We start from the raw sequence: 27,508 nt of genomic DNA on the forward strand, positions 1-27,508 counted from the left end.
AGGTGCCGATTAGATGCCCCTATAACACTTAGCATGGTGCACTTGTGGGTGTGGCATTGAGCTCCCCCTGTAGGGATCTGATGAAGAGATTCTGATGAGAACAGGCAAGAAATCTCCCACCGCCCCTTTTCTTACCTGTGAAGTTTCTTTTCTTTTCTTTTCTTTTTTTAAAGATTTTTTATTTATTTGAGAGAATGAGATAGAGCATGAGAAGGGGGGAGGGTCAGAGGGAGAAGCAGACTCCCCGCCGAGCAGGGAGCCCGATGCGGGACTCGATCCCGGGACTCCAGGATCATGACCTGAGCCGAAGGCAGTCGCTTAACCAACTGAGCCACCCAGGCGCCCTACCTGCAAAGTTTCATCAGTGATACTCACATCTTGTCCTTCCCCAGAGGAATCTTGGGAATTGGTATGATACAGTTTCAGTAACTGTATATCTTAAATAGAAAACCAAGGTGTGTGGATATGAGGATTTCCTGCATCCCTTCTGGGGATTAAATGCCAGGACCTTTCAGGGGTTTATGGGGGCTCCGTGGTCACCCCTGGTCAAACAGAAAGCATGGTGAAGACCCGAGTGACCAGTACGGTTCTTGTGCTCACTAGTGGGGTGGCTTCATCTCTTCACCTGGCTCCCCAGGTGAATTGATGGGGAGCTTAGACATGGGCACCAGGCCAACTTTCCAGCTCACATGTGCTTTCTTGTGATGGACTTTTCCTCTTGCCAAGGAGAGGAGACCCTCAGATCTCTATGCATATAATTTCTGCCAACTTAGTACACCTGCTTCTTCATTAGATCCTATGAAACTAGAAACATTCTCCATTATCCCACAACCTAAAACTTCATTGAATCTTTTTGGTTTTATTTAGAAAATAGCCAGAATGGGCTTTAATGCATCTTCACTGCTGCAGAAAAGCAAGCTGGGTTTTCTCAATGTCACCAGTTACTGCCGGTAAGACAAAGCCTCGTTAAGCTTTTTTCATGAATGTTCTTTTCCTGTTTCTTATTTCCATGGTCCAAGAAGCCAGTCAGGATAGAGCACATAACCACTCTGAGGAGTCCTCACAGTTAGGGGTGGGGGGGAGGGGGGAGGAGCATAGCCTGCCTTCTGCTAAAACCAGCCCTGAGAAAATCATTTCCCTTTAGAGCAAGGGGAGAGTCTCCTGCAGGAGGCCACAGAGGGAGAAGGGATCTAGGCAGAGAAACTCAGCAGAAATTTCTCAAGACATTTTCTCTGTGTTACTCGAAATCATTGTCAGTGTAATGAAGGTCCTATAACTTCATTACCATGAGATTTCTGCCTCCCCTTCCAATCAGTTGTCACCCAAAAGAGAGCATTAAAGGGATGTATGTGTGCTAAACTTCATATACTTGTGATGACTGATACTCCAACTAAAACCCTGTGAGCTAGATTGGTACTTCCCCCAGTTTTCAGAAGAGACTGAGGCTCAGAATAGAGCGATTGGCTCAAGGTAAAGCTAGAAAGGGTGGGCCACGCAAGGGTTACCCGCCAAAGTAGGTAGGGCAGTTCTCTCCTGTATTCCCCTCTTCAGAAGGAAAAGAGTTAAGGTCTAGGTAGATCTCTCTTCACCTTAAAACCTGCTTTGTTCTTAGTGGGGTGGTGGCCGTGATATGGAGAGGGAAGGGTCTCCATACCTGGTTCTTACTAATTGGGCCCTCTTCTTCGGCATGCTGTTTCATTTCTCAGGCACATTCTTTTTTTTTTTTTTTTTTTTTTTTTTTTTTTTTTTTTTAAGATTTTATTTATTTATTTGAGAGAGAGAGAGAGAATGAGAGACAGAGAGCATGGGAGGGAGGAGGGTCAGAGGGAGAAGCAGACTCCCCGCCGAGCAGGGAGCCCGATGCGGGACTCGATCCCGGGACTCCAGGATCATGACCTGAGCCGAAGGCAGTCGCTTAACCAACTGAGCCACCCAGGCGCCCCTCAGGCACATTCTTTTCATCTCGGGAAAGAGTTGTACTAGATGATCCAAAACCAAATTTGTCTAGTTCTAACTTTCTTTGACCCTGTGGATGGTCCACCCATTTCTTGGCCTTAGTTTTCCTAAGAGTTCTATAATTGAGATGATTTGGGATCCCGCTCAGCTCCCTTGCTGAGAATTACTCGGGAGGAGAGTCGGCTGACTAGGGGAGGTGATCTCCAGGGTGTGGGCCAGGGCAGAGCCTCGGAGGCTGCTTCATGGGTGTCTAGGCACAGTGTCCATGCCCTCCCCGCCCCTCTTTCCCTCTGCAGTTTAGCTCATGAGCTGCGAGTGAGCTGCATGCAGAGGAAAAAGGTCCAGATTCAGAGCTCGGATCCCTCCGCTTTGGCAAGCGACCGATTTAACCTCATACTGGTGAGTGGGAGGGAGCTCCCTTTGGGTGCCAGAGGTATAGCTTTTATCCCCTGACACTGCGTGGCTTAACCTTGGCTTTCATCAGGCCTAGTTATGTGGAAGCCAGTGCCATGAAAGCAGGCAGTGTCCCCTTGGTTTTACGGTTCTAACGTGTGCCTGCTGGCTACCCGCTAGCAGGTGCTGAGCTGGCAGGGCGGGCCTGCTGACAATGCTCACCCGCACTATAGCTCTGTCATTCAGTCTGAGAGCCTGGGCCCACCACACATTGACTGAGAACTGTCACAAAGTAATTTTCCCTTGGGTGTGTTGGTTACAGACTAAAAGATATGCAGTGGACTAGGGGCATTATCTGGTGGCCACACCTGAAGCTCCAGTGTCCTTCAGTAGCAACCATGTGTTACTCCCTTGCTCGCTGGCTCTGACCTGAGCAGCAGGGGCCCACAGGCCTGGACTCCTGGGCCTGCACATCTGGCACACCTTTATCATATTGTTTACAGGGAGCAGAGAGTCTTCTCTTCGTTAGGTTAGACCTGGGCTGGAAGCCAAGGCTAAAGCCAGAGCCAACTGCTTGAACCCAGAGTTCAGAGAAATGTTGGCAGAGGACCTCATGGTCCGCCGAGTTAGACTAGAAGCTCGAGGTTACAGGAGAGCATGGCCTGCCCTGCAAGCCCTGTCCTTCCTGGAGGCCAGAGAAAGGCTAAGGAGAATGGGAGAAGGATCCAGATTGGATCCTGCTGGACAGGACTGGAATCTGAAGCCACAGAGCTGACCCTTGAGGTCTTGCCCCAGGAGACCTCAACAGGAGAACCCTTACGTAAAGGGTATTCCAGGACTCACATTCTCTCCTGTGGCTTTACTCCTGTGGCTTTACTTTAATCGTCTGGGGGTACGATTTGACCTGAATCAGTAGAATATTTTCTTGCGGTTCATTCTCCTCAGGAGTCCCCTCCCTCAGGTTCCTCGGTAAAACTAGGTAGGGATGCACATGCTGCTTAGTGTGGCCCGAGCCCCCAGTCTTCGTGCTTCACCTCACACAGGCCTTGCACTGGCTCAGAGACCTTCCCAGTCACCCGGAGTTAGAGCTGATTGGCTGGCTGTGTGGACTGGAGTTTTGGGAAGGGTGCTTTGCCACCCAGAGATCAGTTTTTCCAATCTGATTCTAGTCACTGTAATGATTCTTCAGGAAGCGTGCTTTCTTTTTTTTTTTTTTTTTAAAGATTTTATTTATTTATTTGAGACAGAGAGAATGAGAGAGAGCACATGAGAGGGGGGAGGGTCAGAGGCAGAAGCAGGCTCCCTGCCGAGCAGGGAGCCCGATGCAGGACTCGATCCAGGGACTCCAGGATCATGACCTGAGCCGAAGGCAGTCGCTTAACCAACTGAGCCACCCAGGCACTCAGGAAGCGTGCTTTCTGAATAAACTTGGAAAGTGAATACATTTTCACCAGCATCCAAACCCATGTATGTGTATATAAATATATGTAAAACACATTTTGTTGTGAAGTAATTAGTAATCACATTTTTTAAGTGGAAAAAAAACTCAGATCCCAATGCAGTCTTTTCTATTGTAATTTTTTTTCAGTGCAGTGGGCTTGCTTTTTTTTTTTTTTACTTGGTGGGGAGAAAAGTGCTTGTGTAATGGGAATCCAATTTTGTATCCTCCTTTTACCCCTTCACAGGGATACAACTAGCATTTTCCACATTGTGTGTGGCTTTCATGATGGCCACATGTCACCACATGGCCCATCTAAACAGTTCACCTGGGTAGACATTGGGACTCTTCCAAACCCAATTCTGAGTGGAGTCACTATACAGACCTCAGACTTCCTGACGGCGCTCCCTCACTGCCCTTAGCCCTGCTCCTGCTTATGAGACCACATAGCTGTCAGCCTTGCCGGGTGACAGCTGGGCTGAGTAGGGGCAAGTTAGATGACCTCCATGCTCCACGCTCCCTCGTGGGTAGGCGCACTCACAATAAAATGCACAGAGCATGGGATCCTAGAGAGATGGGCAGATGATCTTGGGCAGCTCAGCCAGGGAGGTGACCTGTAGTCTCTTTTCCCTCCAGGCAGATACCAACAGTGACCGGCTCTTCACAGTGAATGATGTCAAAGTCGGAGGCTCCAAATATGGCATCATCAGCCTACGAGGTCTGAAGGCCCCCTCACTCAAGGTGCATATGCACGAAAACCTTTACTTCACCAACCGGAAGGTACGCTGCCTTTCCCATTAATTGGGAGCCTTGCAGCCCCCTTTGCACTTCGGAGCCAAGGGCCCTGCTGTAGTTGGCCCAATTCAGAGGAGAGGAGAGAACTTTGTGAAGAAGGTGGAGCTTGAGTACCTATTTTCCCCAGGGAAAATGGAGTCGTAGCTCTTGAGAACCCATAGGGGAAGAAAAGGGCCTCAGAAGTTTCTTTTCTTGGAAGAGAAATAACTGTCGATAGTTGGGAGAAGGCGTGAAACTTCTTAATGCTTGAAAGGCTTCTTTAACTGGTTGGACAGACCTTCCCTCCAGGAGGATTGCAGTGACCCAAAGGAGCCCTTGCCAAGCACAGAGTTCCTGGGCTGGGGGCTGAGGTAGCTGAGTGGGGAGTCCTCTGGTGCATCAGTCACTCAGCCGGTCTGTGACCTACACAGAGGTTAAATAAATATAATACAGCACAGCTTGCTGTCTAGGGAGCAACCTTTAAATTCCACGGGGGTGATGACTGCATGTGTAAGAAGCAGTGACATTCTGTTCATTTGGGACCTGAGCCACAAGATGGATACAGGTTGAAAATGGTTTCTGGTTGAAGTGAGAATACAGTATGCCTTTCAGAGTTAGGTTTGTCCCCTGCTATTGCAGAGACTCCATCCCCAAACCAGAGAGTATACCAGAGGTCTCACTGCGAGGTCCATGCTAATGACAGAGGACCAAAGTCTGGGGGTTACTTCCTCCCTGTTCCTCTCAAGGCCCTACATGGTGGAGCAGGGGAGACTTGCCTGTTCTGGAGCTTGTTCCAGCCCCTTTAAAAGGAGTAAGACCTGAAGAAAGAAGTCCCGTGTCTACATCCGCATTAGTTATTCCATAGGAAAGCATTTGTCTGTTTCTCTCCGCAAGTGGGCAAACCAGTCTTGCTGTGTGCTTCCTCACCAGGTGAACTCTGTGTGCTGGGCCTCGCTGAATCACCTGGACTCCCACATTCTGTATCTTTTGGCAGATGAAGAGGTTTGGTGGGCAGGCCATGCCCTGTTGTGGAGCTGGGCATCTGTGGGGTTTGTGAGGTGGCATCTTAGTGGCCAGAGGTCTGTCCCATTTTGTATGCACATCTCACCCTTTAGGAAAGAATAGTGCAGCTCGGTAGAGAACGAGGATTGCCATGGAGCAATAGCGGAGTTCCCACGGTGACACTGATGTCACTGTGTGCCGGACACTTAGGAACGGTAAAGCCTTAGGCAGGAACCCCACATCCTCCTGAGGTGAAGGAGGAGGAGCTCAGAGCTACAGTGGTTTGAGGGTGGGCCAGGCCTCTTAGGGGGGGAGACTGAGGGTGGACATCAGTAAAGGGGAGGGGAATCCTTCGGCGTTGGACATGAGTGTGTGGGCTCTGTGCCTAGGGTCCCTGTCAGAGACAGCCTTCTTTCTTTCTTTCTTTTTTTTTTTATTATATGTATTTATTTGAGAGAGAGAGGAGGGCATGAGCAGGGGGTGGGGGGACAGAGGCAGAAGGAGAAGCAGACTCCTGGCTGATCAGGGAGCCCAATGCAGGGCTCGATCCCAGGACCCCAGGATCATGACCTGAGTCGAAGACAGACGCTTAACTGACTGAGCCCCCCAGGCGCCCCCAGAGACAGCTGCCTTTAGAGCTCTCTTCATTCTAGTCTCTGCCCTTTCAGAGAACAATCAGGGCTCTTTTGCTAAAAGCACAGGAGTACAGCGTCAGTCTGTCTGGACCCTTCCTCTGGAATCCCTGGGGGCTGTTGATGATGGACAAGACAACGGTCTGTCCTGTGCTTCTGGGAGTAATACGGTTTGAGCCAAAGCCACATGTGCATGAGTCTTGTCCATGGTTCATTTTCATAATAAATGAGTTCTTAAAACTCTGACCACTCATTGTACCTAGCACCTACTTCGGGAGTTGTTCCGGGGCTAACATTATTTAACATCTGTGAATGCACTTAGCACAGTGCTTGGCACATGATGGGTTTTCTGCACATGATGGCTGAATCGGAACCAGTTGGGGTTTTTTGAATTTGTTCCACGGCACTCTATTTTTAAAAGCCTAAAGTACATTAGAGATCTGGTTATCATTTTACGTAAGACAAACACAAAACTGTGTGGCCTGTAAATTGAAAATTTTATGTGGCTTTCATTTGATGGGATTCTGTGGGGGGGATAGGACCACCTGTTACTGTGATGATCTTACCAGAGGACAGAAGAGACCAGATCTTAAAGGAGAGAAAACAAGAACCTTGCTTTCATTTCTGATCTTAAAACAGGATGACGTTTTCCCAGGTTTCTCTCCTTACACTAAGGAGAGAATAAAAATCCATATAATTGGGTTTACAGAGCGTGGTCTGTGGTAGCTTCTTCAGCCGCTTGCCCTCTGGTGGTCACTTCGGTAATCTTCAGGCTTCTGTGCACCTGCTGCTTCTGCTGAAGGTCATGGAACTTTCTCCCTTTACCAAAATGGCACCTTGTTGAGCCCGGTCCTCTGCAGTTCCCCCCACAAAATGGGAAGAGGTTAGGCCGAGGCTGCCCTTCCTGGGCTCTTCGACCCCTGTGGCCTCTGAAAGGACCAACTGATATGGCCCCATTAGCATCACACGAAGTGTAAGGGTAGTTTGGATCTTAGTCCTAGTAATTAAAAGTGCACCTGGGTAGGGACTCCTCCCCACATCCTCACCCTCCAAACCCAGAAGCAAAAGAGGTTTCTTTAGGAAGGACTTGGGCTGCCCAGCTGCAGGGTTATCGTTTATAGCTTCGGCAGTCTCTCTAACTAGAGATACTTAACACGGAGCCTGCCATCCAAGGCAGCATGACATGCACACGTCACACGTTCAGACGACCAGGAATGTTGCCTGAAAACTTTGCAGACATTTACAGTTTTCAGTGAGGGCTGTGCGCGTCTGCTCCACCAGAGGCCGTCGGGCAGACGCATCCCTGTGAGTGCTAGAGCAGGCAGCACGGCAGGTGCTCGGTCTCTGCCGTGATGTCCGAGGGGCAGCAGGATGCTGGCGGGATGGAGGGATCGGGGTGGCCTTCCTGGAGGTGATTCCCGCATGGGAAGGAGGGGACGGAGCTCCCAGCAGAAGGAAGCGGCAGGAGGGAGCGTGGCACCTGGGGCAGCGGGAAGTGGTCTAGTAGTATCCGAAGGTCTCTGGCAAGGTGGGGCACCTGGTGCTGGGATGTTCTGGAGGACTGTGGCCCTGGAGGCGTATCTTATGAGAAGCTGGCAAGGGTGAGACCTCAGACCGGGGCGGGAGGGGGGGCGGTTGCTGTAAGACTGCAGGCAGGGGAGAGGGTGTGGTGGATGAGCCAGGGGTGGAGGAGAGGCACGAGTCAAAGAAGCTCAGGATCTAGGCCAGGCAATGTAGGTGATAGAAGGTCCAAGGGGACCTCCCAGAGGGGGTTCTGGAGTCCATCACCGAGCGTGTCTTTGGAAACAGCGCTGCGTGGCCACAGGCAAGGCTGGAAAGTGTTGATCAGTGTGAGAAACAGAGTCCCTTGGAGACCTCGGGGAGGATATTTAACTGGACGATGACTGGGTTTCAGTGGGCTGAAGAGTGAAAGGAAGACAAGGGAGTGGGAGAAACACAGACTCCTCTGAGAGAAGTTTGGCTGTGAAGGGAGAGGACGCAGATCACTTGGAAGACAGCCCAGCAGACACATGGGTAAGGCACAGACAGGAGGTTCAAAGAAGAGGAAACCCAAGCAACTGTGATCCGATGCATCAGCACACCCGGTTGTAGTTGGGAAACTGAAGTTAAAATGATGACGTGGCAGTTACTATGCCCGTTCAGATGAGCACAGATCAGGCTGTTTCCAGACTGCACGACATGACCTCCCTCTGTGGGCCATTACGTCCATTTGTGAGCGGCATTTTTTTAATGAAGCCGACTAGAAAATAATGAGTCCCATATTTAGTAAGAGCAAATACTTCATGAAACTTGTGTTTCAGTTCTTTGTGTGTATGTAGAGCTTGGTAGCAGAATGAAACCTGTACCGTGGGTTCAAGAAAACACTGCCGTGAAGCAGCCTCCCCCACATGACGTATGAGACAGGAAGACAGGAGGGGATGCTCATTCCAGCAGCAGAGCAAAACAACCCAAAACCGTGGAAGTGCCCATCAGCGGGAGACGAGACAGATGAGTTGTATATTCATACAAAGGCATGCTCCACTGTGGAAGTGAAGAGACTGGAGCTACAAAATCAACCTAGATGAATCTAGAAGACAGTGGAGATGGAGAGTTGTAAAAGATGCTCTGTGGAAAGAATAGAGCACGGCGCAGAACTCAGAGCAGTTTTAGAATGTGATTCTGGGTAGAGGAGAAGGAAGAATGGGACTGGGGAGGGGTCAGAGAGGCTTTCAACTGTGTGACATTTTCTTTCCTTTTAAAATATCTGAAACTGTGGGTGCCTGGGTGGCTTAGTCGTTAAGCGTCTGCCTTCGGCTCCGGTCATGATCCCAGGGTCCTGGGAGCAAGCCCCACATCGGGCTCCCTCTTCAGTGGGAAGCCTGCTTTTCCCTCTCCCACTCCCCCTGCTTGTGTTCCTTCTCTCGCTGTCAAATAAATAAATAAAAATCTTTAAAAATATATAAATAAATAATAAATCTGAAACTAAATATGGAATATGGGAACGTGTTAAATCTGGCTCATGGTGTTACAGTTTCTTGAAGGGTACTAATGCCCATTCTCTTCCCAGAAGAGACCTTGTACTTGACTGTCCTTAACAGCTTTTGCAGGCTCTGCCTCATGGGCATCGCAGAGACTCCGGGCTGTGCCACCCTGCTCCCAGCGTCGCTGTTCGTCAGTAGTCATCCAGGTACCAAGTCCTTTCCCTTCAGAGGAGGAGGTGCTTTGAGGGAGGTCTCGGTCCCTGCCTCCAGGAGCTGCAGCCCACGATGGTGTAAACTCCGTGGCCAAGGCTTGGACAGGAGGGGTGGGAAGCACAGGCTGCGTGAGCCCGAGTCAGCCTGCGAAAGCACTTGTCGGAGAATTCCTGCAACCTGACCCAGGATTCGGACTGCAAGTGCACACGTCCCTACATACCCCTCCTTTGGGGTCATTTCAGCAGCCAGAACAGTTAAAAGTGCGAGATTAAAGTATTTATTTGGGCTGCCCGTAGAGATGGTGCAGAAAAGCCTGGCACCTGCTGCTGGCGTTGCTTGCGATCTGTGTGCCTGAAGGCAGCTGGACTTCTCCTTCCAGGTGGCACTCTGGGTATTAAGTTTTCAGTCTTTCAGAGACTTAGGACTCATTTGACAAGGCTCAAGGCTCTAAGAGTGCAGGTCTTCAGGCAGACCTGGCATGAATCCCGGCTCTGCCCCTTACCAACGTGAACAGGTTGCTTACCTTCTGTGAAGAGAACACCCACCCCGTCGGGTTACGGGGGGATTAAATGAGGTGATGCAGACTCAGCCTGGTGCCTGACATTTCATTGTGTGGCAGGCCTGTGTGGCAGGAGTGTGTGTTAACCACCGTTTCTACAGATGAGGAAGCTGAGGCGAAGAGAGGTTCAGAGCCTGCCTTACAAAACTGACCAGGACAGTGGTTCCCTCTCGGGAACAGTGGGGAGGTCGTAACGGGGAGGGGTATCAGGGTTCTGGAATGTTTTGCCTCTTAACCTGAGTGACGGTCATGTGGCTACATTTACTTTGTGATCACTCGTTGCACTCTCTATTTGGGGTGTGTGCCCTTTATGGATTCTTAGTTAAAAGGCTTATTTTTAAAATGTTTTGCTTGAGATCACCCATCAAATAGTATGATGTGGGATTGGAACCCTCTTGTCAAGATGCCACACTGCCTCCCTGACGGCAGTTAGTTCTAACACTACTGCGAAGTCAGGAAAGATTCATGTGCTCCCTCTCAGAATAGCCCCTTTTGAGCCAGGTACCCCAGCTGAGTGTCTTTTTTGTTACCATAAAAGCCAGAAAGGCCAAGGTATAGATCTCTGAGCAACCATTCCTGGAGGTCTCCGCGATCGGGCGGTCACTGGCCTGGCAGCACGGAGGGAAGGTCCCTCGAGAGCAGCCACCTTTTATATTCACTGTTGCCCTCAGCAGGAGACCGGCCTGGCATGCTCTGCAGTTTCCGGATCCCTGGGGCCTGGTCCTGTGCGTGGTCCCTCAACATTCAGGCGAATAACTCCTTCAGCACAGGTGAGCCGCGGCTGCCCCGACGGGTCCCCAGAGGAAAGACGTTCACAGGCTTCGAACCCCCTCTCCAGACTGAGTGATGCTTCTCTTTCTGCCCCCTCTGTCTCTGTCAGGCTTGTCTCGGCGGGTCCTAGTGACCAACGTGGTGACGGGACACCGGCAGTCCTTTGGGACCAGCAGTGATGTCTTGGCCCAGCAGTTTGCTCTCATGGTTGGTTGGATTAGGGGAGGAGAGCAATGTAAAGTTTCCCAAGGGTGGAAATTTTGCTGGATTGAAACTGGATCCCTCTGTGTGGCATCTGGTCGTCTCGCTTTTTCAGGGGGAAAAAAAGAGGGCATCAGAAAGGATTAGCGGGTTACTTGGTGATTATATTTGCACTGGATGAAAGTTGGCTGATTCAGAAAGGTCTGGCTAAACTGGCTTTAAACAGCTTCCTATTTAAATGAATTGTTAGCAGTTCTTGAGTACTTGGATTAGCCAGCAGGACAAGTAATTTTTTTAATGTATAAATTAAGTCCCAATTCATCATACTTACTAGGTTCATACAGTTTTCAAGTTATGTAATTTATAAGTTTAAAAATCCTACTTTTAGACAATACGTTTCAGAGACTTGCTCACTGAAAATGCCATCTTTCTTTAAGCATGGAGGAGAGAGTGTGCCGACCTGCTTTGTGCAGTAAGCACAGGGCGTGTTATTCAGGCTGCTTCAGCTGTCTGCCGTGTTTGGGACTGCAAGCCTTACCTGGATCTTTGATCTCTCCTACCCCATATTCCTCCCCCTGGCTTCTCACAAAGGATCTTGGTGGAGAGAAGGCACCTTCACTTGAGCTTCACAGAGTGAGGCCTAAGGGGCCAATGCAGCCAGTGGGGAGGACACTGGAAGACACCTGGGTCCAGTTCTTTTACCCTCTCATAAGGACCCCTTCCAGCTATACTGAGGCTCAAAGCCTGACCACACCATCGCCCACACCGCTAACCCAGGGCTGGGAGAGGGGAGGCGAGGCAGGAGTTGTATTCTGGAGGGCGCACCCCTCCCAGCCTTAGAGGGGGTGGTACCACTCATTCTCTTTCCATAGGCTCCTCTGCTGTTTAATGGCTGTCGTTCTGGGGAGATCTTTGCCATAGATCTGCGTTGTCGAAATCAGGGCAAGGGCTGGAAGGCCACCCGCCTTTTCCATGACTCAGCAGTGACCTCTGTGCAAATCCTCCAAGAAGAGCAAAACCTGATGGCGTCCGACATGGCAGGAACGGTAGGGGGGTAGCACTTGATGACTCAGGCCACTGGAGCCGCTGGTGTAGAGCTCTGCCAGGTGAAGGACTCTTCAGCAAAGACCCTTGTGGTGGGGCACGTGGCTGGCTTATTCGGACGAGTGTGTGACTCTTGATCTGAGGGTCATGAGTTCGAGCCCCATGTTGGGTGTAGAGATTACTTTAAAATAAAATCTTCTGGGAGCGAGAGAGAGCCTGCGCCAGACAGTAGCGGGGGAAGGGCAGCTGGAGACGAGCTGCGGGCTGTGTAGGGCAGTTGCTTTCTCCACCTGGGAGCCCAGCCTGGTGTAGACTGACATGAAACTGGTTTGGGTGCTTTTGAAATTTAGACTTCCCTCACTCTAAGAGGTGTTTGGAGACCAACTTGCCCTGCCTGGGTTCACTAGTGTACCTCCCGGACCCTCTCATGGCCCCTTGTGCTTTCCACAGATCAAGTTGTGGGACCTGAGGACCACTAAGTGTATAAGGCAGTACGAAGGTCATGTGAACGAGTACGCCTACCTGCCCCTGCACGTGCATGAGGAAGAAGGAATTGTGGTAGCAGGTAACCTGGGGAAGGGGAGCTCTTTCTGTCCTATCAAATGGCAGAGGGAGAAATTACTCCACATCACAACCTCGTACGTGGGACTGTGGGCTGCTGGTCGGAGACACTAGATGGGACATAGAACAGCACATTAGTAAGGAGCAGTTAAATGGCCACCCGGTGGGACAGCCCTCTCCTCACATTGGTGGGAGAACATCACCTCAGTAACAGGCAAGTTACGTGCAGTAAAACATTGAGAGACTTGGGTGTCCACCTGGTCAGCATTCAGTGTGACCTTTATCCTATCCTGTTTAAGAGCTTAGGCTCCCTGTACTTTGTGCTCACTTTCCAGTCTTGGATGTTGAGAAAAGAAATTAAGGTAATTGTGATGGAACTGGTTCCTGGTCCCCTTAACACTATCCCTGGGGATCCCTATCTGCAGAATAGGAGCAGAGGTGTTGAGCTACTAAACTCCCTTGAAAAGGGCTACAAGTTGATTGCAGATTTTGCTGTTTCTGGGGCAACAGAATATTCTGATAGCATGGAAGTTCAGTGGTTTGACACATGAAATAGTAAGCCCTTGACATCAAGGAATATGTTCTTGGTCTTGACATGTCCTCAGATTTGCAGATACGCCTCCAGAATGTACTTATTCTCTGTGAATCTTCTCTTGTGCCAAAGAAGCATCACTTTGTTAGAACTTTCTCAGGCTGTTTAGCTTCCTGTTTAAGCCTAGTTTCCACCTCAGTAGAGCCACTGTGCTCTAGGTAACAGGAAAGAGAGGAGCCCGTTGAGAGGCAGACGTGGGTGGTGGGCTAGTGCAGTCCTCGACGTGCCAGGCAGCCTGAGCCATCACAGCTGAGGGAGTGAGGTGAAGTCCGAGAGACCCTGAGATCTGCCCCCCTTTCCTCTGAAGATCTCCAGCAGCCTCTTAGGGCTGCTTCGGCGCCACATTCCTTCCGGCTGTGAGCTCCAGAGACTTACCTGGTCTTAGAAACTGAGCCGTTAAACCAGAAACCGCTCTGGTGAGAGTGGTCTCCTGGTGTGTCCCCAGGATATACTGAAGGGAAGAGATCTTCCTGGTTACTCTTTCACAAAAAGGAAATCAGTTGCATGTCACCTAGACCAGGGGGCTGGGCTCTCCCTTGAGCAGCCCTTGACATAAGAGAAGCAGAGTGGCCACCTGTTCGCCAGGATGCCTGGGGACACCAGCCAGTGCATCTTGTCACTTGGAGTACCTGCGACTAGTTGTGACTCTGGAGCACCAGGGAGACCTGTGACTTTGATTTTCAAGAAGTACAGATTATCAGCAGAAATAATTTCCATTTGAGTTTGTGTTCTGGCTCAGTGGAGTCCCTTAGGAATCGTGAGAAGCCGTGTCCACATGTATACAAGTGCTCCTGTGTGTTCTAACCTGCCATGTCTTCCCTCTTTCTTAGTGGGCCAGGACTGCTACACGAGAATCTGGAGCTTCCATGACGCCTGCCTGCTCAGAACCATACCCTCCCCACACCCCACCTCCAAGGCTGACATCCCCAGTGTGGCCTTCTCTTCTCGGCTTGGGGGTTTCCGGGGAGCCCCAGGGCTGCTCATGGCCGTCCAGCAGGACCTTTACTGTTTCTCCTACACCTAATTCTACAGGATGCAGCCTGGAGGGATGTGGATTTGACGTAAGGGAGGAAGGAGCAGCCAGACTTCTGCCACAGTTGCTGGTTCCGCTGAGGGCATTTTAAATGGATGCTCTGTGTACACAGATCCCATCCATCCAGCTGCCGGGAAGTAGGTGCTGTTTTATGTGGAGACACTTCAGTAAAGTTCTTTCAGTTAAGTTGTGAGCTCAGAGAACTCAAAAGTCCTTTTCATAAAAGGTACTTATTTCCTTGTTAAATTCCTTAGAATAGTCTGTGGCCCCCCTCCCTTTTTTTTTTTAAACAAGAAATACTTTGCTAAGGGCTGAAGATTGGCAGTAACTAAATTCAAGCTGCTGCTTTCACCAAAAGCCCCCTTAAGAAGCCCAATGAGGAGACTGGGTGAGGCTCTTAGTGCAGTCAGTGCCTGGGTCCCGGAAAGCTGTGCGCGTGGACTGGAGAAAGTCAGCTGGGGAGACCGGGAAGGCGCGGGGGGAAGGGGGGTCATTTCTCTGAGTCTCTAGAGATGAAGACTGAAGGCTGGATTTTGGAGTCATTTTTAAAAAGCCTTCTCAAGACTTATTCAGCATCCATAGCAGACCTCACTTTCTCCTTTTACAACCATTCAGAGGTATTGGAAGGAAAGATGGATCTTTCTAGATGCTAAAGGTTTTAAACAGGTCCTAGCGTGCCTTTGTTGAGGTGCCTTCCAGAACGTTAGGTATAACAGCTCCTGTTTCTATTACGGTGACTTGAATGTCAGATTTAAGGGCCCCATCTCAAAGAAAATTGGCTTTGACTTTTTGTAATCTAGAAGAAGCACTTTGTGAGATGTTTATACAGCGTTCAAGAACCTGTCTTTCTACCAAACAATAAACTAGAAAGAACCATGCATGTTTCGTCGCTTCTGTGAATGATTTAGATCAGGATTGATGCTTGTCCGCTATAGCAACGAACCAGCTGCAGTAACGTCTACTCAGATCTTGGGGGCGGGGTAATAGAGATAGACCAGCTTTAATGACTTTGCCAGAGAGCTTTCACCTGGCCCTCCAGAGCCGCCGTGCCCTTTCCCGCCTGCTCTGTGCAAGCCCCAAGAAGCTGACCTGCAGGGACTACAACGGTGAGCTCCCTGGTCCCCCTCTGGCTGGCCTGTGGGCGGCCGTGGCTGTGTCCCTCCACCCAAGGCCGCAGCCCCTGTTGGAACAGCGCACTCTCTGGGTTCCAGCAGCTTCTCCATTCGTCCCTTCAGATCTCCTAGTAACTGTACCTCACTGTTGGTAGCCCAGGAACTTTGCCAGTTAAACTCTTCAGTTACTCCCTTGAGTGGTAGTTAATTCTGTTTCCTGCCAGAACCCTAGTACGAGAACCAAATCCAAAAACAAAAATGATGAGACCATCAGATTGGTCATCTGATAGATGAGCTACACATTATGGCAAATATTTTTAGTGTCTCATTTTATAAAGAACTTTCCCCCATCCTCCTTGATCCTTGTAACAACCCATAAAGGTGGCACAGCAGGAGTAATGTAAAAATTATTAGCATCCCTTTACAGGTGGGGAAGTCTGGGCACAGAGACACTGACTTGCTCAGATCTCAGGCCTGTTCAGCAGAGAGACTTGAGACCACATTCCCTGCTGCTCAGGCTCCTCCAGTCGCAGACGACGCTCGTGTTATCAAGGCAAGTGCTGTGGAGAAATCAGGAAGTGGCCTGGTGCCAGCGTACGTGTGCAGCTAACAGCCCAAGATCTTGAAATCACCAGGTAAATGCACTTTTCTGGTCCTCAGCAATGGTAGGATTTGTAGGTGGTCAGTCATTTAGATTTGGCCCCTGTATCTCTGCAGCCCTGGCACTGACCTGCACAGAGGTCTCAGGAAACACCTACGTGACTGAAGGGTCCAGGTGGCCACTGTCACTGCAGGGTCTTTTGGATCAACTTTGGTGGCGTGTCCCTGCCCAACACACAAGCAGAACTGCTGAGCCATGAACACTCACTTTTGTCCCCACAAGTTCTAGGTTATCACAATATACAAGTGCATTACAGGATCTGCAATTTAAAATTGCTGGCACTGGCCATCTAACGCAGTTTCCCCCACGGTTCTGTATTGTTTCTGTGGAGCTGGGAGCCCATGGGTGGCTACCCTGTCAACTTGGATCCCTCCCCAAGCAGTGGAGACAACAGGACTACTCAGGAGAGTAGCAGTGAGTTCTGACATGATGGCCCTGTCCCCATATACCTTCTAAACACCACCTGTGTCCTGGCCCAAGTTCCTTGTTAGGCAGACACAGTTATCAAAGAATCGTTTTTGATTTCCCCTAGGCTTTTTAAAAAGGGAGGGAGTGGTTCTTTAAAAACTCTAAACTTAGCAAATTTGTTCTTGATCTCTGGTTAGCAGTCACTTCTAACATCTGGTATAGGTTGTATGAAAAGTCAGACTTAGCTGAGAAATTAAACATTATGGTCTGTTTGCTTGTTAACATAATGCCCCACAGTCCGGATGAAGTATTTTTTTTCTCTTCACCTGCACATCTATTAGGGCATTTTGCCCTGTTCCCCGGTGACAGCAAGAGGTGGAGGATGAGCAGGCGATGGGACGCAGCACCACGCTGGGATGATACATGCTGCTTGCTGGTTTGTCGCCTTGTGAGTGGCTGAGAGGACGGCTGCTCTGCTTAGCACTGGGGATCACAAACGCCCACAAGATAAACACCTGCTTCACACCATCCTGCTGTGTAGCCACCTTAGAATTCAGCCAGCCTAACGTGCTCGGGAGGGCGGACAGCCTCCTTGGTGTCCCCCAACGGCTCCCCAGAAGTGTCCTTTGAGACCAAGTTAGCCCCACTTATCTGTCAGCCCTAGATCTGTCCTGGCCGAAATTTTCCACAACCATCTCTGTAAACAACTGCAGGCCAAACTCGGTCTCCTCTTCATTCTGTGCATGCTGCTGCGTCTGGGCCCTTTCCCGTATGCCTCTCCGGGCTACCCACTGCGTGGCCCCTGCCACGGGAGCAGTCTTCCTGGGTCCCTGCGTTCAGTGTGGTCTTGTGCCTCAGAAGGTGTGGCCTTGAGATTGGGTCATGTGTGCCTTGCCCCTTTTGCCCCATCTCCACCTCCTGCCTGGTCTCAGGACACAAATGTTTCAAGATTCTCCCTCACCTGGGCCTCCGAGCAAGACGGACTCCCCTCCTTTCCATCTGTCAAAGTCCCACTATTAAGTCTCAGAAACCTCAGAAAGCTTAGCTTTGCCAGCATCATCGCCTTTTCATTCTTACAATCCTGTGAAGTAGGTGACGGTCACTCCAATATACTGAAGGAAAAAAAACAAAGTGACTAGCCCAGGTCTTCTAATAAGTGGAAGAGCCAGAAGCGTCTCCTGCTCAACCCTGAGATCCATTAGGCCCCTTGGGCTTGACAGAATGGGACTTCTTATGTAAGCCTGGAAGTTTAAGATCTGGGTTCAGTTCAACCTAATTCTCCCTTCTGTCCTCTTTCCTCAAGACCAGCCATCTTTGTCCCCCACAAGTGACCTCTGGACTGGTTGGCCTGTCTTCTGTTCCATCTCCTGGCTTGTTCCTGCCCCCCACCCGCTTGCGCTCTTGGCTTCATCTGAATTAAGAGCAGCTACAGCAAAAAGGACTTTCTCTGCAGAAGCCACAATCTGAGCAAAGGCACCGGATAATAAATGCTGCCGATAGCCCAGGGCTGCCTAAACCGAGGTGACACGGTGTCTGGGAAATGGAAGCGAGATGTCTAGGGCTGGAGGAGCCAGAGCCTCGAGAGTGATTCGGGCTGGAGTTAAGGATAAGGTGGCAGCTGAAACCACAGCAGTGGATGAAGTCACCCAGTACTGGCATTGTGGGCCAGTGGACTCTGCCAAATTCCACCAGACCCGGAAAGACATGCTGTGGTCTGTAAGTGGCAGTTTCAAAGATGGCGTCGGTCATATGAGCATATCCCGAAATTACACCTTCTCTGACTCCACATACCTCTGTACCGTATGTGCTTCAGTGCTCTTAAGTCTGAGTTTCCCAGGAACAAAAACAAAGGAAAAAGTTGCACCAGGTGTAATTTAACAGAAGGCAGAACTCAGATTCTAAAACGAACCCCATCGGTGGTAAGAGTTATGGGCTGCCATTATGGGTTCAGTTTTCTCCCCCTGGTTGATGGAAATTCTGAAATTGAAAACGCAAATATGGTGGGGGAAATTACCATTTTTATTTACAACCGGAAGCTGAGCTCCAGTGGTACAAGCCAGATCAACTTGCTTCATCTATGAGCCAGTTTCTGTGATGTTTTAGTGAAAGGGAAGTAGTGTTCCCCTTTACCATGACGAACAGATGTAAAGCTAAGGCCTCCTGATACAACACAGCAGGTACCTTTTTCTCTTATCTGGAAATGCAGCATTCACAACCCAAGGAGGAGGAAGGAAATTTAAGCTCTCCCTGGGCAGGGGACACAGGGCGGAGCGCAGAAGGCACTGAGGCTTTTCAGGGCCGCCTGGAATCAAACCCCAGCTTCGAGTCTCACTGGTCAAGCGACGCTGGGCTTCCGAACCTCTCTGAGCCAGTGTCTTCAGCTATAAAACACGAACACACTCCCTCCCTCCCAGTGTGGGTGTTTTCGAGAATATCAACCATATTTAGTCCCAGCAGTCCCTGGTGTTAACTGGCACCCATGTATTGGGAAGTCAAACCAGCAGAGCGAAACCCAACGGATGCGGAAGGGTCCCCCTGTGTCCCATTGCTCAGGAGACCATGTGGTTCTCAGCCACAGCTAAAGCCTTCCATCCCAGCTCTCCAGGCGCTTCCCCAGTGATCCCCACCTCGGAGCAAGGCTTTCAAACTGGAAATTTGTTTTAAGTAATCTCTGTGCCCAACATGGGGCTCATACTCGCAACCCTGAGATCAAGAGTTGCGTGCTCTTCCGAATGAGCCAGCCAGGTGCCCCAAACTAGAAATTTATTAAAGCCTTTATGCAGCCACCCCCTAAAGGGTGGGGGAACTAATCTGCACTATTAGATGTCACGATAGTGGGCTCTCCGGGTGGGGGCCAGCGGGTGGGCAGTTTCTGGGGTTGTAATCATGTCCTGTTTCTTCATCTGGACACTGGTTGATGTTATGTTCAGTTTCAGAAGATTTATCAAGTGGAAATTTGTATTAAAACAGTTCAATAAAACAGTTTAAGCCATTTTCATCCCGAGTTTATCTGGTTTTCACCCCTTCAGTTGAGGCTGGGATTGGAGGTATAGGACAAGAAAAGCAAACGTTTGGGCGCCTGGGTGGCTCAGATGGTTAAGCGTCTGCCTTCGGCTCAGGTCATGATCCCAGGGTCCTGGGATCGAGTCCCGCATCGGGCTCCCTGCTCCTTGGGAGCCTGCTTCTCGCTCTGCCTCTCTCTCTCTCTCATGAATAAATAAAATCTTTAAAAAAAAAAAAAAAAGCAAACGTTTGATTACTTCAACACTGGGTCGCTTCTCTTCCTTTACTCTCGGTCTGACTAGTGTAAGGAAGGGCGTGCAGAAGACTGTCCTGCGTCATTCCTATGTGGCCCGGCAGATGCGTGCTCAGGGCCGCCCCCGCAAGACAACGGGACAAAGGGCCACCACCATACACCCCTCCGCTCCACTCACCCAAAAAGCAGGGGTAAGGATGAAAGGGATGGGAACAGGACAGGGAAAGTCGAGGGAAAGGACAAAGACGAGAGTGTCCGTGCCCACGAGGAGGAGGAGGAGGCCATGGAGGACGGACGCGGGAGTTGAACAGAGAAGGCAGGGCAAGGGACTGAAAAGGGAAGCAACAGATAAAAAGGTAGAAAAGTTTTTCCCAGGGTTTCCCTAGGTCAGTAGCAACACCTAGACTCTTCGTGAGAGAGGACTCCCCGTGGACTGAGGCCCCACAGCTTCCCAAGTGAAACGGAGCACACAAGTCGCCAGGCAGTGGCCCCCGCCGCGTCTGACACAGGCGGCCCTACTCGGGGCCGGGCTGACGTGGCTCCCCCACCCCACGGCCAGTGGCCGCCCGCTGGGGAAAACTCTGATGAAGAGCGCAAGTGCAGGGCCATGGCACAGCCAGGGAGCACATGTGGAGCCCTCACCACCAGAAAGTTCTGTGAGCAGCCATTAGTACCCTCTCTAAAGGACTAGCCACCAAGTTCCCTGTTAGCAAACAGCTGGAGGCGGCGATCTGTCTAAAAGCTGAGGGAAAACAGCCCGTCGTCGTGAGATGAAAACCCCTATCACAGTTCTGTGGTATTTAGCTCTGCTTTTTTCTAAGTTCTTATTAGAGTAATAGACTGAGGTATTAAAGGTCAAATATTACCCCAGAAGCATGCCTCTCGCTTGGCTTCTGCTCTGAAAGCCACCAGCTACTTTCCTATCGACTAGAAAGAGGCCAGGTCTACTGAGGAGGTTAAAGGAAAGAGCACAGTCCATATTCAGCAGGAAGATTCCTTTATAATGGCGAATTTGAGAATACACAGTACGAGAGTCGGGCCTGAGTCACTGGGCCACGGGAGGCCGTAAGGACGCGGGTCCGAGGAGGGCCAGCGCGTGCCGGGGCTCCCGTCACACCGACTCATGCCAGGGCCGCCTGCCACGTCCCTCCCTGAAGCGCGGCCCACCCACCAGCTCTGTCAGGAACTACGTCGCACTTCATTCTTCACGTTTGGCCACTGAAGATAAAATCCGCCCCGATGACAGGGTTTCAGCACAACAGTCTTTCCAGTCATGAGAGATGGATGTCCCGGCTCTTGGTGAGAAACAAAAGTTCACTTGACTTCTCTTGCAAGAACCAGAGAGAATTTTTTTCTTAATGATCCGTTGAAATATTTATATATATTTAAAACAACTAACAGTCCATTCGGAGCGCTGTTTCCCTGGAAGATTCTCGTTATCACCCCTCCAATAGCCAGAGGGGACATGTATCAGGGAACAAAGAATTAAGACACTTCAAAATAAGCAATAAAAATCCTAGTGCAACACTCAGAAGCAGATGGTGGGCTCGCAGGGGCGGAGGGGAAGGAAGCAGGTGCTCTATTTAGGAGCAGGGTGCGGCCTCTGGGAAAGCCAAGCGGACACAGAAGCATCACGAAGCAGGAAACCCCGCTGGGGAAGGCCCGTTTCCTCCCGTGCTCTCCCCAGTACTCGGGGCCAAGGACCCTACCCCCTGCCCTCCACCCATGCCGGTGACCCGCACGCTAAGTTGGGCAGTCTCTGATGACTGACATCAGCCGAGGCCTGGAGTAGGGATCCAACCCCAGAGGGCCCCCGGAGATTCCTGTCGGGCCATTCCAAGCAAGAGGTACCTGGGAAAAGGCAAGGAAAGGAGAGGCTTCAAAGGCTCCCAGAGAAGAAGCAAAAGGTGACTAGCGACACAGTGGCTCTGTACCTGGCTCTGTTCTGTGGGGAAGACCTGCGGCCGCGGCCACCTTGTCCCCGTGCTGGGGACAGACTGTGCTAAGTCTTCAGAGCCAGCAGCAGCCTGAATATGCTCCACGTTCCCTTCAGATGTATCTACACGTAGATTTGTATCTTTATTATTTTTGACTGAAATAAACGCAACGGATTCAGGTTCATTCCCCTTTGCGGGAAGCTGCCCGGACCCCCGCGCTGAGGGGCTCACACCTTCGGGCCGGCCGCCAGGCTCGCCCCGGCTGGCCACCTGCCCCACCCCCACCCCAGGAAAGTGGCCCCAGGAGTAGAGGACACACACTGTGACAGGTTCCCGGCAGGAGGGCCGACCTCAATGAGACTTCTGTTTCTAACCCTGAGAACCTAAGGAATTGTGAAGGACGCGGAGAGGGAGCTGGGGTTAAAGGTCACCGGGCTTTTTATTGCAGTTAAAGCAGACTCGGACAGGATGGTCCCAGCCTCGCGAGGGGACAGCCCGGCGGTCGTGGGAGCACTCGTCACAGAAGCCCTGTCCGCAGGCCCGGCAGTGGTGCTTGGAAAGCTTGATGCTGAACTCCTTCCGGCAGCTGTGGCAGTGCAGGATCTCGTGGTCGGGCACCCAGTACGCCGGCCTGGCCGCGTCCTTCACCAGCCCTGCGGCGGGACAACAGCGAGGGCCCCCGGGCCAGGGGGCACCGTCAGGCTCTTCCCCGGCTCGCGGCCCCGCCGCCCCCGCGCCCGCCTACACGGCCACGCCGGCGCCCCGCACCTACGGAGCTTGTAAAACACGCAAAGCCCTGGCCTGCGCCCACACCATGCAGGTCAGACCCGGAGCTGCAGCCCAGGTGCTGAGATCCGCGCATCTACTGAGCTCACAGGTGATCCTGAAGCGCAGCTGCATCAGGCACCACCGGGGCGGCCGCCCGGGGGGCTCAGTCGTTAGGCGTCTGCCTTCGGCTCACGTCATGATCCCGGGGGCCTGGGATCGAGCCCCACGTCGGGCTCCCTGCTCCGCGGGAAGCCTGCTCCTCCCTCTCTCTCCCTCTGCTTCTCCCCCTGCTTGTGCTTGCACTCTCGCTCTCTCTAATAAATAAATAAATCTTAAAAAAAAATTACCACTGGAATAATGATAAAGAAGCCCACAGGGCGCCTGGGTGGCTCAGTTGGTCAAGCGAATGCCTTCGGCTCAGGTCGTGATCCTGGAGTCCCGGGATCGAGTCCCGCATCGGGCTCCCTACTCAGCAGGGAGTCTGCTTCTCCCTCTCCTGCTCCCCCCTCTTGTGCTCTCGCTCTCTCTCTCTCAAATAAATAAATAAAATCTTTAAAAAAAAAGAAGCCCAGACTCTGGGAGTCAGGATATCTCTTCATTCAAATCCCAGTTCCACTGAGCACGTGCTAATTAGCGGCTGCAGGATCAAGAGGTTATCTAACTTCTCAGGGCCTTGGCTTCCTCCTCTTCAACAACCCACATTCAAGAGCAGTTACGGGGATTACAAGAGATAACGTGACATGTCTGACACACTGGCCTGGGACCCAACAGCCAGTGGGCGCTGCGCAGGTGAGCCGTTGGGGAGCACAGGCGGCCGGCTCTCTGTGCCGAGGGCAGCCCCGCTCCTCCCAGGCAGCCGAGAGCGGATGCAACCTGAGCTTCAAGCCTGGGCAAATCTATTCCTACCAAATCTATTCCTTGAGTCAAAAGCTCATCATCTGCTCACCTTTGAGCCACAAGGACGGTAAATCAGATCCAAGTGATTTCTACCACCACCCACCCAGGAGCCTTCAGTCGCTCCCCTGCAATGGGCAGAAACACCCCAGGCCCAGCCAACCGAGCCCAAGCCTTCCACACACACACTGGAGGGTTTCCCTTCCCCTCCCTCTGGCCCTCCTAGTTACAGGTACCCCTCACAACTGGAGGTGAATAAGGATCTTAAATCCTTAATGAGTAACAGCTTGGCTTGGTTGGTGTGGTCGATTAAAGACAGCCACAAACTGACACTCCTGCCCCCTCCCTCAAATCCAGGCAGGCTTTGTGACTACAGGAGTCTACGGCAGAGGAGTCTTCCGGGCCCAGAGCTTCAAGACACTGGTGGCTTCTACCTCTTATCTCTTGGGATGTTGGCTCTTAAGAGTCCTGAGCCCCCACGTAAGAAGTCCAACGACCCCTGGAGAAACCATGTAGAGAGGCCTGAAGAACACACGGAGATGGGATCTACCAAGCCCAGCCTTCCAGGCAGTCCTGCCGAAGTGCCCAGCATGTAAGCGAGGTTGGCTTGGCCCCTCAGGACACAGGCTGCCACACTGGACTATCAGGTGGCAACTCCAGGCAATGCCACCTAGACCAGAATAATTACCCTTCCTGACTCAAAGTTGTGAGACATGATAAAATGGTGTTATTTCGGGGCACCTGGGAGGCTCAGTCGTTAAGCGTCTGCCTTCAGCTCGGGTCATGATCCCAGGGTCCTCGGATCAGGCCCCGCGTCGGGCTCCCTGCTCTGCGGGAAGCCTGCCTCTCCCTCTCCCACTCCCCCTGCTTGTGTTCCTGTTCTCACTGTGTCTCTCTGTCAAATAAAATAATTTTTTAAAAAATGGCGGTTGTTTCAAGCCTTTACATTTTCAGGTAGTTTGTTATGCAGCAATGGATGGTGTAAGAGATGGCCTCCAGGATTAAACATGAAACCACTAAGGTTCAGCAGAAGCAAGGAAACGTAAATTTTCCGTCAACTCCTTGCTGCCCAGCTCAATCTAGGTCAGCAAGCCCGACACAGTGACAGCCCGGGGCACTCTGAAACCCCTCATCCCACACACACTACACCCACCTAGTGGTATGTCAATGGCTGTCACCACGGCTCCCAAAGTGCTCTGCACGGCCTCGCCCACCTTCCGAGCAATCAGCGTCCCGCCTTCATCGTCAGCCTGTGCCTCAGTCACATCTGTAGACAGTGAGAAAGGAAAAGCCGTCACCTCTTAGTCATTTCCCAAATGGGAAACTCGGGGCAACCGCAGAGCGCTTCTGGATTCTTCTCCCAGGATACCACTGTGCTTCCTGCCCTGCAGTGAGCTCTGGTAGTCCTTGACCTCCACCCTCTGGAGCTGTTTTATAACCTTCCTCTCAGGGTAAGCCAGAAAGGTTCTAGGAGCAGGACCCAGAACCTTCTCCAGGAAGAAGACCCAGTCTAAGCCATGTCTGGTAAACACAGGGCAGGGTGAACCCCCCACCCCCAGGACTCTATGAACAAAGAGCTTAGAGGACGCCGGCCAGGGCCAGGCGGGCAGCTGCCGTCGTTAGAGTGACGGGGCTGGAACGGGCTGAGGCATGTGGGAGTCCACTGTGCAAGGAGAGAGGGCCCCCCCACCCCGGCAGCTCCTGGGCCCCACGTTACCTAACTGGACATTCCTGGCTTCGTAGCAGGTGTCACACACCCGCACGGGCGCAGGGCCCCAGCCCCGCTCAGGCACGGGCCGGGTCTTGGACGAACAGCTGTCACAGAAGCCCTCCCCGCAGGCGCGGCAGTGATGCTTGGTGTCGTTATCTTTGAACGACGTAGCGCACTTGTTGCAGCTCTGTTCCAAGCCCAAAACAAACAGAGGGGCAGGTATTATTCGCTTCTACCAGCTGAGAAAGCCAGCGAGACCCCGGCAGAGGACCCCAGGACCACTGAGAACGGCAGGACCCCGACAGCAGTAATGGAGAGAACCTGAGACCTCCAGTCACAGCGCACCCACCGAAGCCCAGCTGTGACCCATTTTCTCCTGAGATGTGCCTGGAAAGCCACCTCAAATCTGTCTGGCTGAGTCACAGCATCCTCAGAAAGGACTCTGCTGCAAAGTCTAGCAAGAAGACCAATGAGAATTCATTTTTTTTCCGCGGCTTCTCAAAGGAGCCTTGGGGAAGGGGGTGAGGAGCAAGCTTCCTGTCCCAAAGTGTGTGGACCAAAGCTGGGGGCTCCCTTGCTGTGGGCAGAGATTTTTGCATCAAGCCACATGACCTCTAAATGCCCCTTTTACTCCAGATTCTGTTATCTACCACCTCAGACATCTGACCAATAAGAACTACCCCTTGGAGGCAAAGAAACTATAATCCACCAAAAGGAGTAACCGCAGAGTAAGACAAAGAGAAATCAATGGGCAAGAGAACATGGCTTCCTCACGTGCCCCCGCTTTCTAACGCTCTGGGATCGAACCTGGCTGAAAGAGAAATCCCCCGCCTCCCTCACAGAGCAAGCTTAGGACGGGGCAAAATGGCACCAGCAGAAGGGGCCACGCCAGGGATGCAGGGGCATCCTGCCGCACCATACCAGGATCTGGGAGTTGGGCCTCCAGTACGCAGGGGCAATCTGGTCTGTCAGCCAGGAAGTCACAGCCTTGGTGGGCCCAAGGCTAAGCTCAGACACCGACTGAGCCATGAAGTTCATCCCGTCCAAGAGGCGCTGGGCAGCATTATTGTTGTCCTTCAGAAATCCATCAGTCTGAAATGAAAATGCAGGCTCCCATCATGCTCTGAGTAAAGGGAGTAAAGGCAAGGAGGGAGACGGGATCTCAGGTGAGTTGTACACTCATCAATGGCCAACTCAGAACCCACAAACTCCCTGGCAGAGAAGAGTGGGAACAGATCACGAATCCCTCCAGCTTCTAGGCAGTATCACACCCACCAGTCATTACTGACTTACTCCCTTCACGGCGACCATAAGACGTGGTGCACAACTGTTCAACTCAGGCCTTACCTGCCCATTAGCAAGATGTACAATCCAGGAGGTATTCGAGTAAAGATGGCACCTCCTTCAGGAAGCCCCCACCCCCACCCCAGGCTGGGTTAGGAGCCCTTTCTCTTGGCTTCCTCTAATACCTGTACATTGTTAAGAATCCTGTTTCCATGTGTAAAAACAGTACCTGTTTATGTATTTGACTCGCTATTAGACTGAGCTCTCTGAAAATAACCTACCTTTTTCATTCTTGTATTTTTAAAGTATCAGGTTCAATTCTGGGCACAGAGTACTCAACCATTACTTGGGCTGACATAATGACTGAGTGAACGAACAGAAGGGGAGGGGCCTGTATCCCCTAATCCCAAGAACCATGACGAATGTGGCCTAAAAGGGAACGATGATATCACTGCTTTCTTGGAACAGAACCATCTTACCATGGAGACAGCGGCATTCACAAGAAAAAACACAGGTCCAAAAACAAAAGACATTAGTCAGAAAAGGTGTAGTGAGAAAGTTATACTAGTCAAGGCCACATTAAGTCCTTGGGACAGGATGGCCCGGCCCATCGTGCCAAGAGGGTGGGCTCCAGAAATGAGACCATACCACAGGAACACATTTTGGTGGGACTGGAAACTGGAGAGAAGAACAAACAATAAGGAAATCTTCGGTTTTATGGGAGCTATAGGACCCCAGAAAGCTCAAGATGGCTCTGCAGGTAGGCCTGTGGGGCTGACCGGTACCTTTAGGAGTCACCCAGCAAAGGGAACAGCACCAAGTAAGGTAAGTCCCTTCGAGAAAATCACTCATCTTTTTTCTACGAAGAGACAAGGTTTGGGTGTATTGTGATTTACTGGTAAGAACAAGAGCACATCACTGCCTCCAAACAGGTTTGTTTTTCCAATATCTTGAATTCAAAAGTCAAATTAAAAAATAGTAAGGGTCGGTAGAAATCCCCCTTCTTAGAATGTAGTTCAAGAGAATTTTCCAGAACAGAGGCTTTCACACATAAAGAATGTCACTATAGCATTTTGATAATTAAAAAAAATCATAAACAGCATGTTCAAAAAGAAGGGGATGGAGAATCAAACCAGAACATGCGACAGAATGTTCCAGTGACTACAAATGTGAATCATGAAAAGTGGAAGCAATGTGAAAGTAAAACGGAGGTATGAGAAAAAGCAGGTATAAAATGGCACGTAAATTATAACTGCATCTACACACACATGCATGTGGAAATGAGAATGTGAAAAAATACCTTATTTGCTAAGGCAGTATAATAGGA

The 27,508-nt window shown here is 51.1% G+C and overlaps 2 protein-coding genes across 14 annotated transcripts in view; one reads left to right on the top strand and one right to left on the bottom strand.

Annotated features, from left to right (window-relative positions):
- The window catches only part of DCAF4 (DDB1 and CUL4 associated factor 4), a 29,447-nt gene extending 14,419 nt beyond the window's left edge, over positions 1–15,028 (top strand). For 4 of the 7 annotated variants that reach the window (XM_054513768.2, XM_045901132.3, XM_054513772.2 and 1 more), the window contains 10 exons: positions 868–950; positions 2,253–2,355; positions 4,424–4,567; positions 5,492–5,541; positions 9,303–9,382; positions 10,620–10,718; positions 10,829–10,926; positions 11,793–11,966; positions 12,415–12,529; positions 13,948–15,028. In XM_054513768.2, the coding sequence (XP_054369743.1) occupies positions 868–950; positions 2,253–2,355; positions 4,424–4,567; positions 5,492–5,541; positions 9,303–9,382; positions 10,620–10,718; positions 10,829–10,926; positions 11,793–11,966; positions 12,415–12,529; positions 13,948–14,141 (1,140 nt within the window). In that variant the 3' untranslated portion in view covers positions 14,142–15,028. Of the gene's footprint in view, positions 1–867; positions 951–2,252; positions 2,356–4,423; positions 4,568–5,491; positions 5,542–9,302; positions 9,383–10,619; positions 10,719–10,828; positions 10,927–11,792; positions 12,027–12,414; positions 12,530–13,947 lie in introns of those variants that run through there. The other 3 variants (XM_064571284.1, XM_064571285.1, XM_064571287.1) reach the window with 3 other exon arrangements.
- Positions 15,029–20,567: 5,539 nt separating this feature from the next.
- ZFYVE1 (zinc finger FYVE-type containing 1) overlaps positions 20,568–27,508 on the bottom strand; it is a 58,438-nt gene continuing 51,497 nt past the window's right edge. For 5 of the 7 annotated variants that reach the window (XM_064571281.1, XM_045901138.3, XM_045901139.3 and 2 more), the window contains 4 exons: positions 25,819–25,989; positions 24,904–25,084; positions 24,340–24,453; positions 20,568–22,177 (listed from right to left, as the gene is read on the bottom strand). In XM_064571281.1, the coding sequence (XP_064427351.1) occupies positions 21,945–22,177; positions 24,340–24,453; positions 24,904–25,084; positions 25,819–25,989 (699 nt within the window). In that variant the 3' untranslated portion in view covers positions 20,568–21,944. The remainder of the gene's footprint in view (positions 22,178–24,339; positions 24,454–24,903; positions 25,085–25,818; positions 25,990–27,508) is intronic. The other 2 variants (XR_010405244.1, XM_064571282.1) reach the window with 2 other exon arrangements.

This window comes from Mirounga angustirostris, unplaced genomic scaffold (assembly GCF_029215605.1).
Source record: "Mirounga angustirostris isolate CCGP_5_RB_7025 unplaced genomic scaffold, mMirAng1.0.hap1 SCAF_9, whole genome shotgun sequence".
Taxonomy (NCBI): domain Eukaryota; kingdom Metazoa; phylum Chordata; class Mammalia; order Carnivora; family Phocidae; genus Mirounga; species Mirounga angustirostris.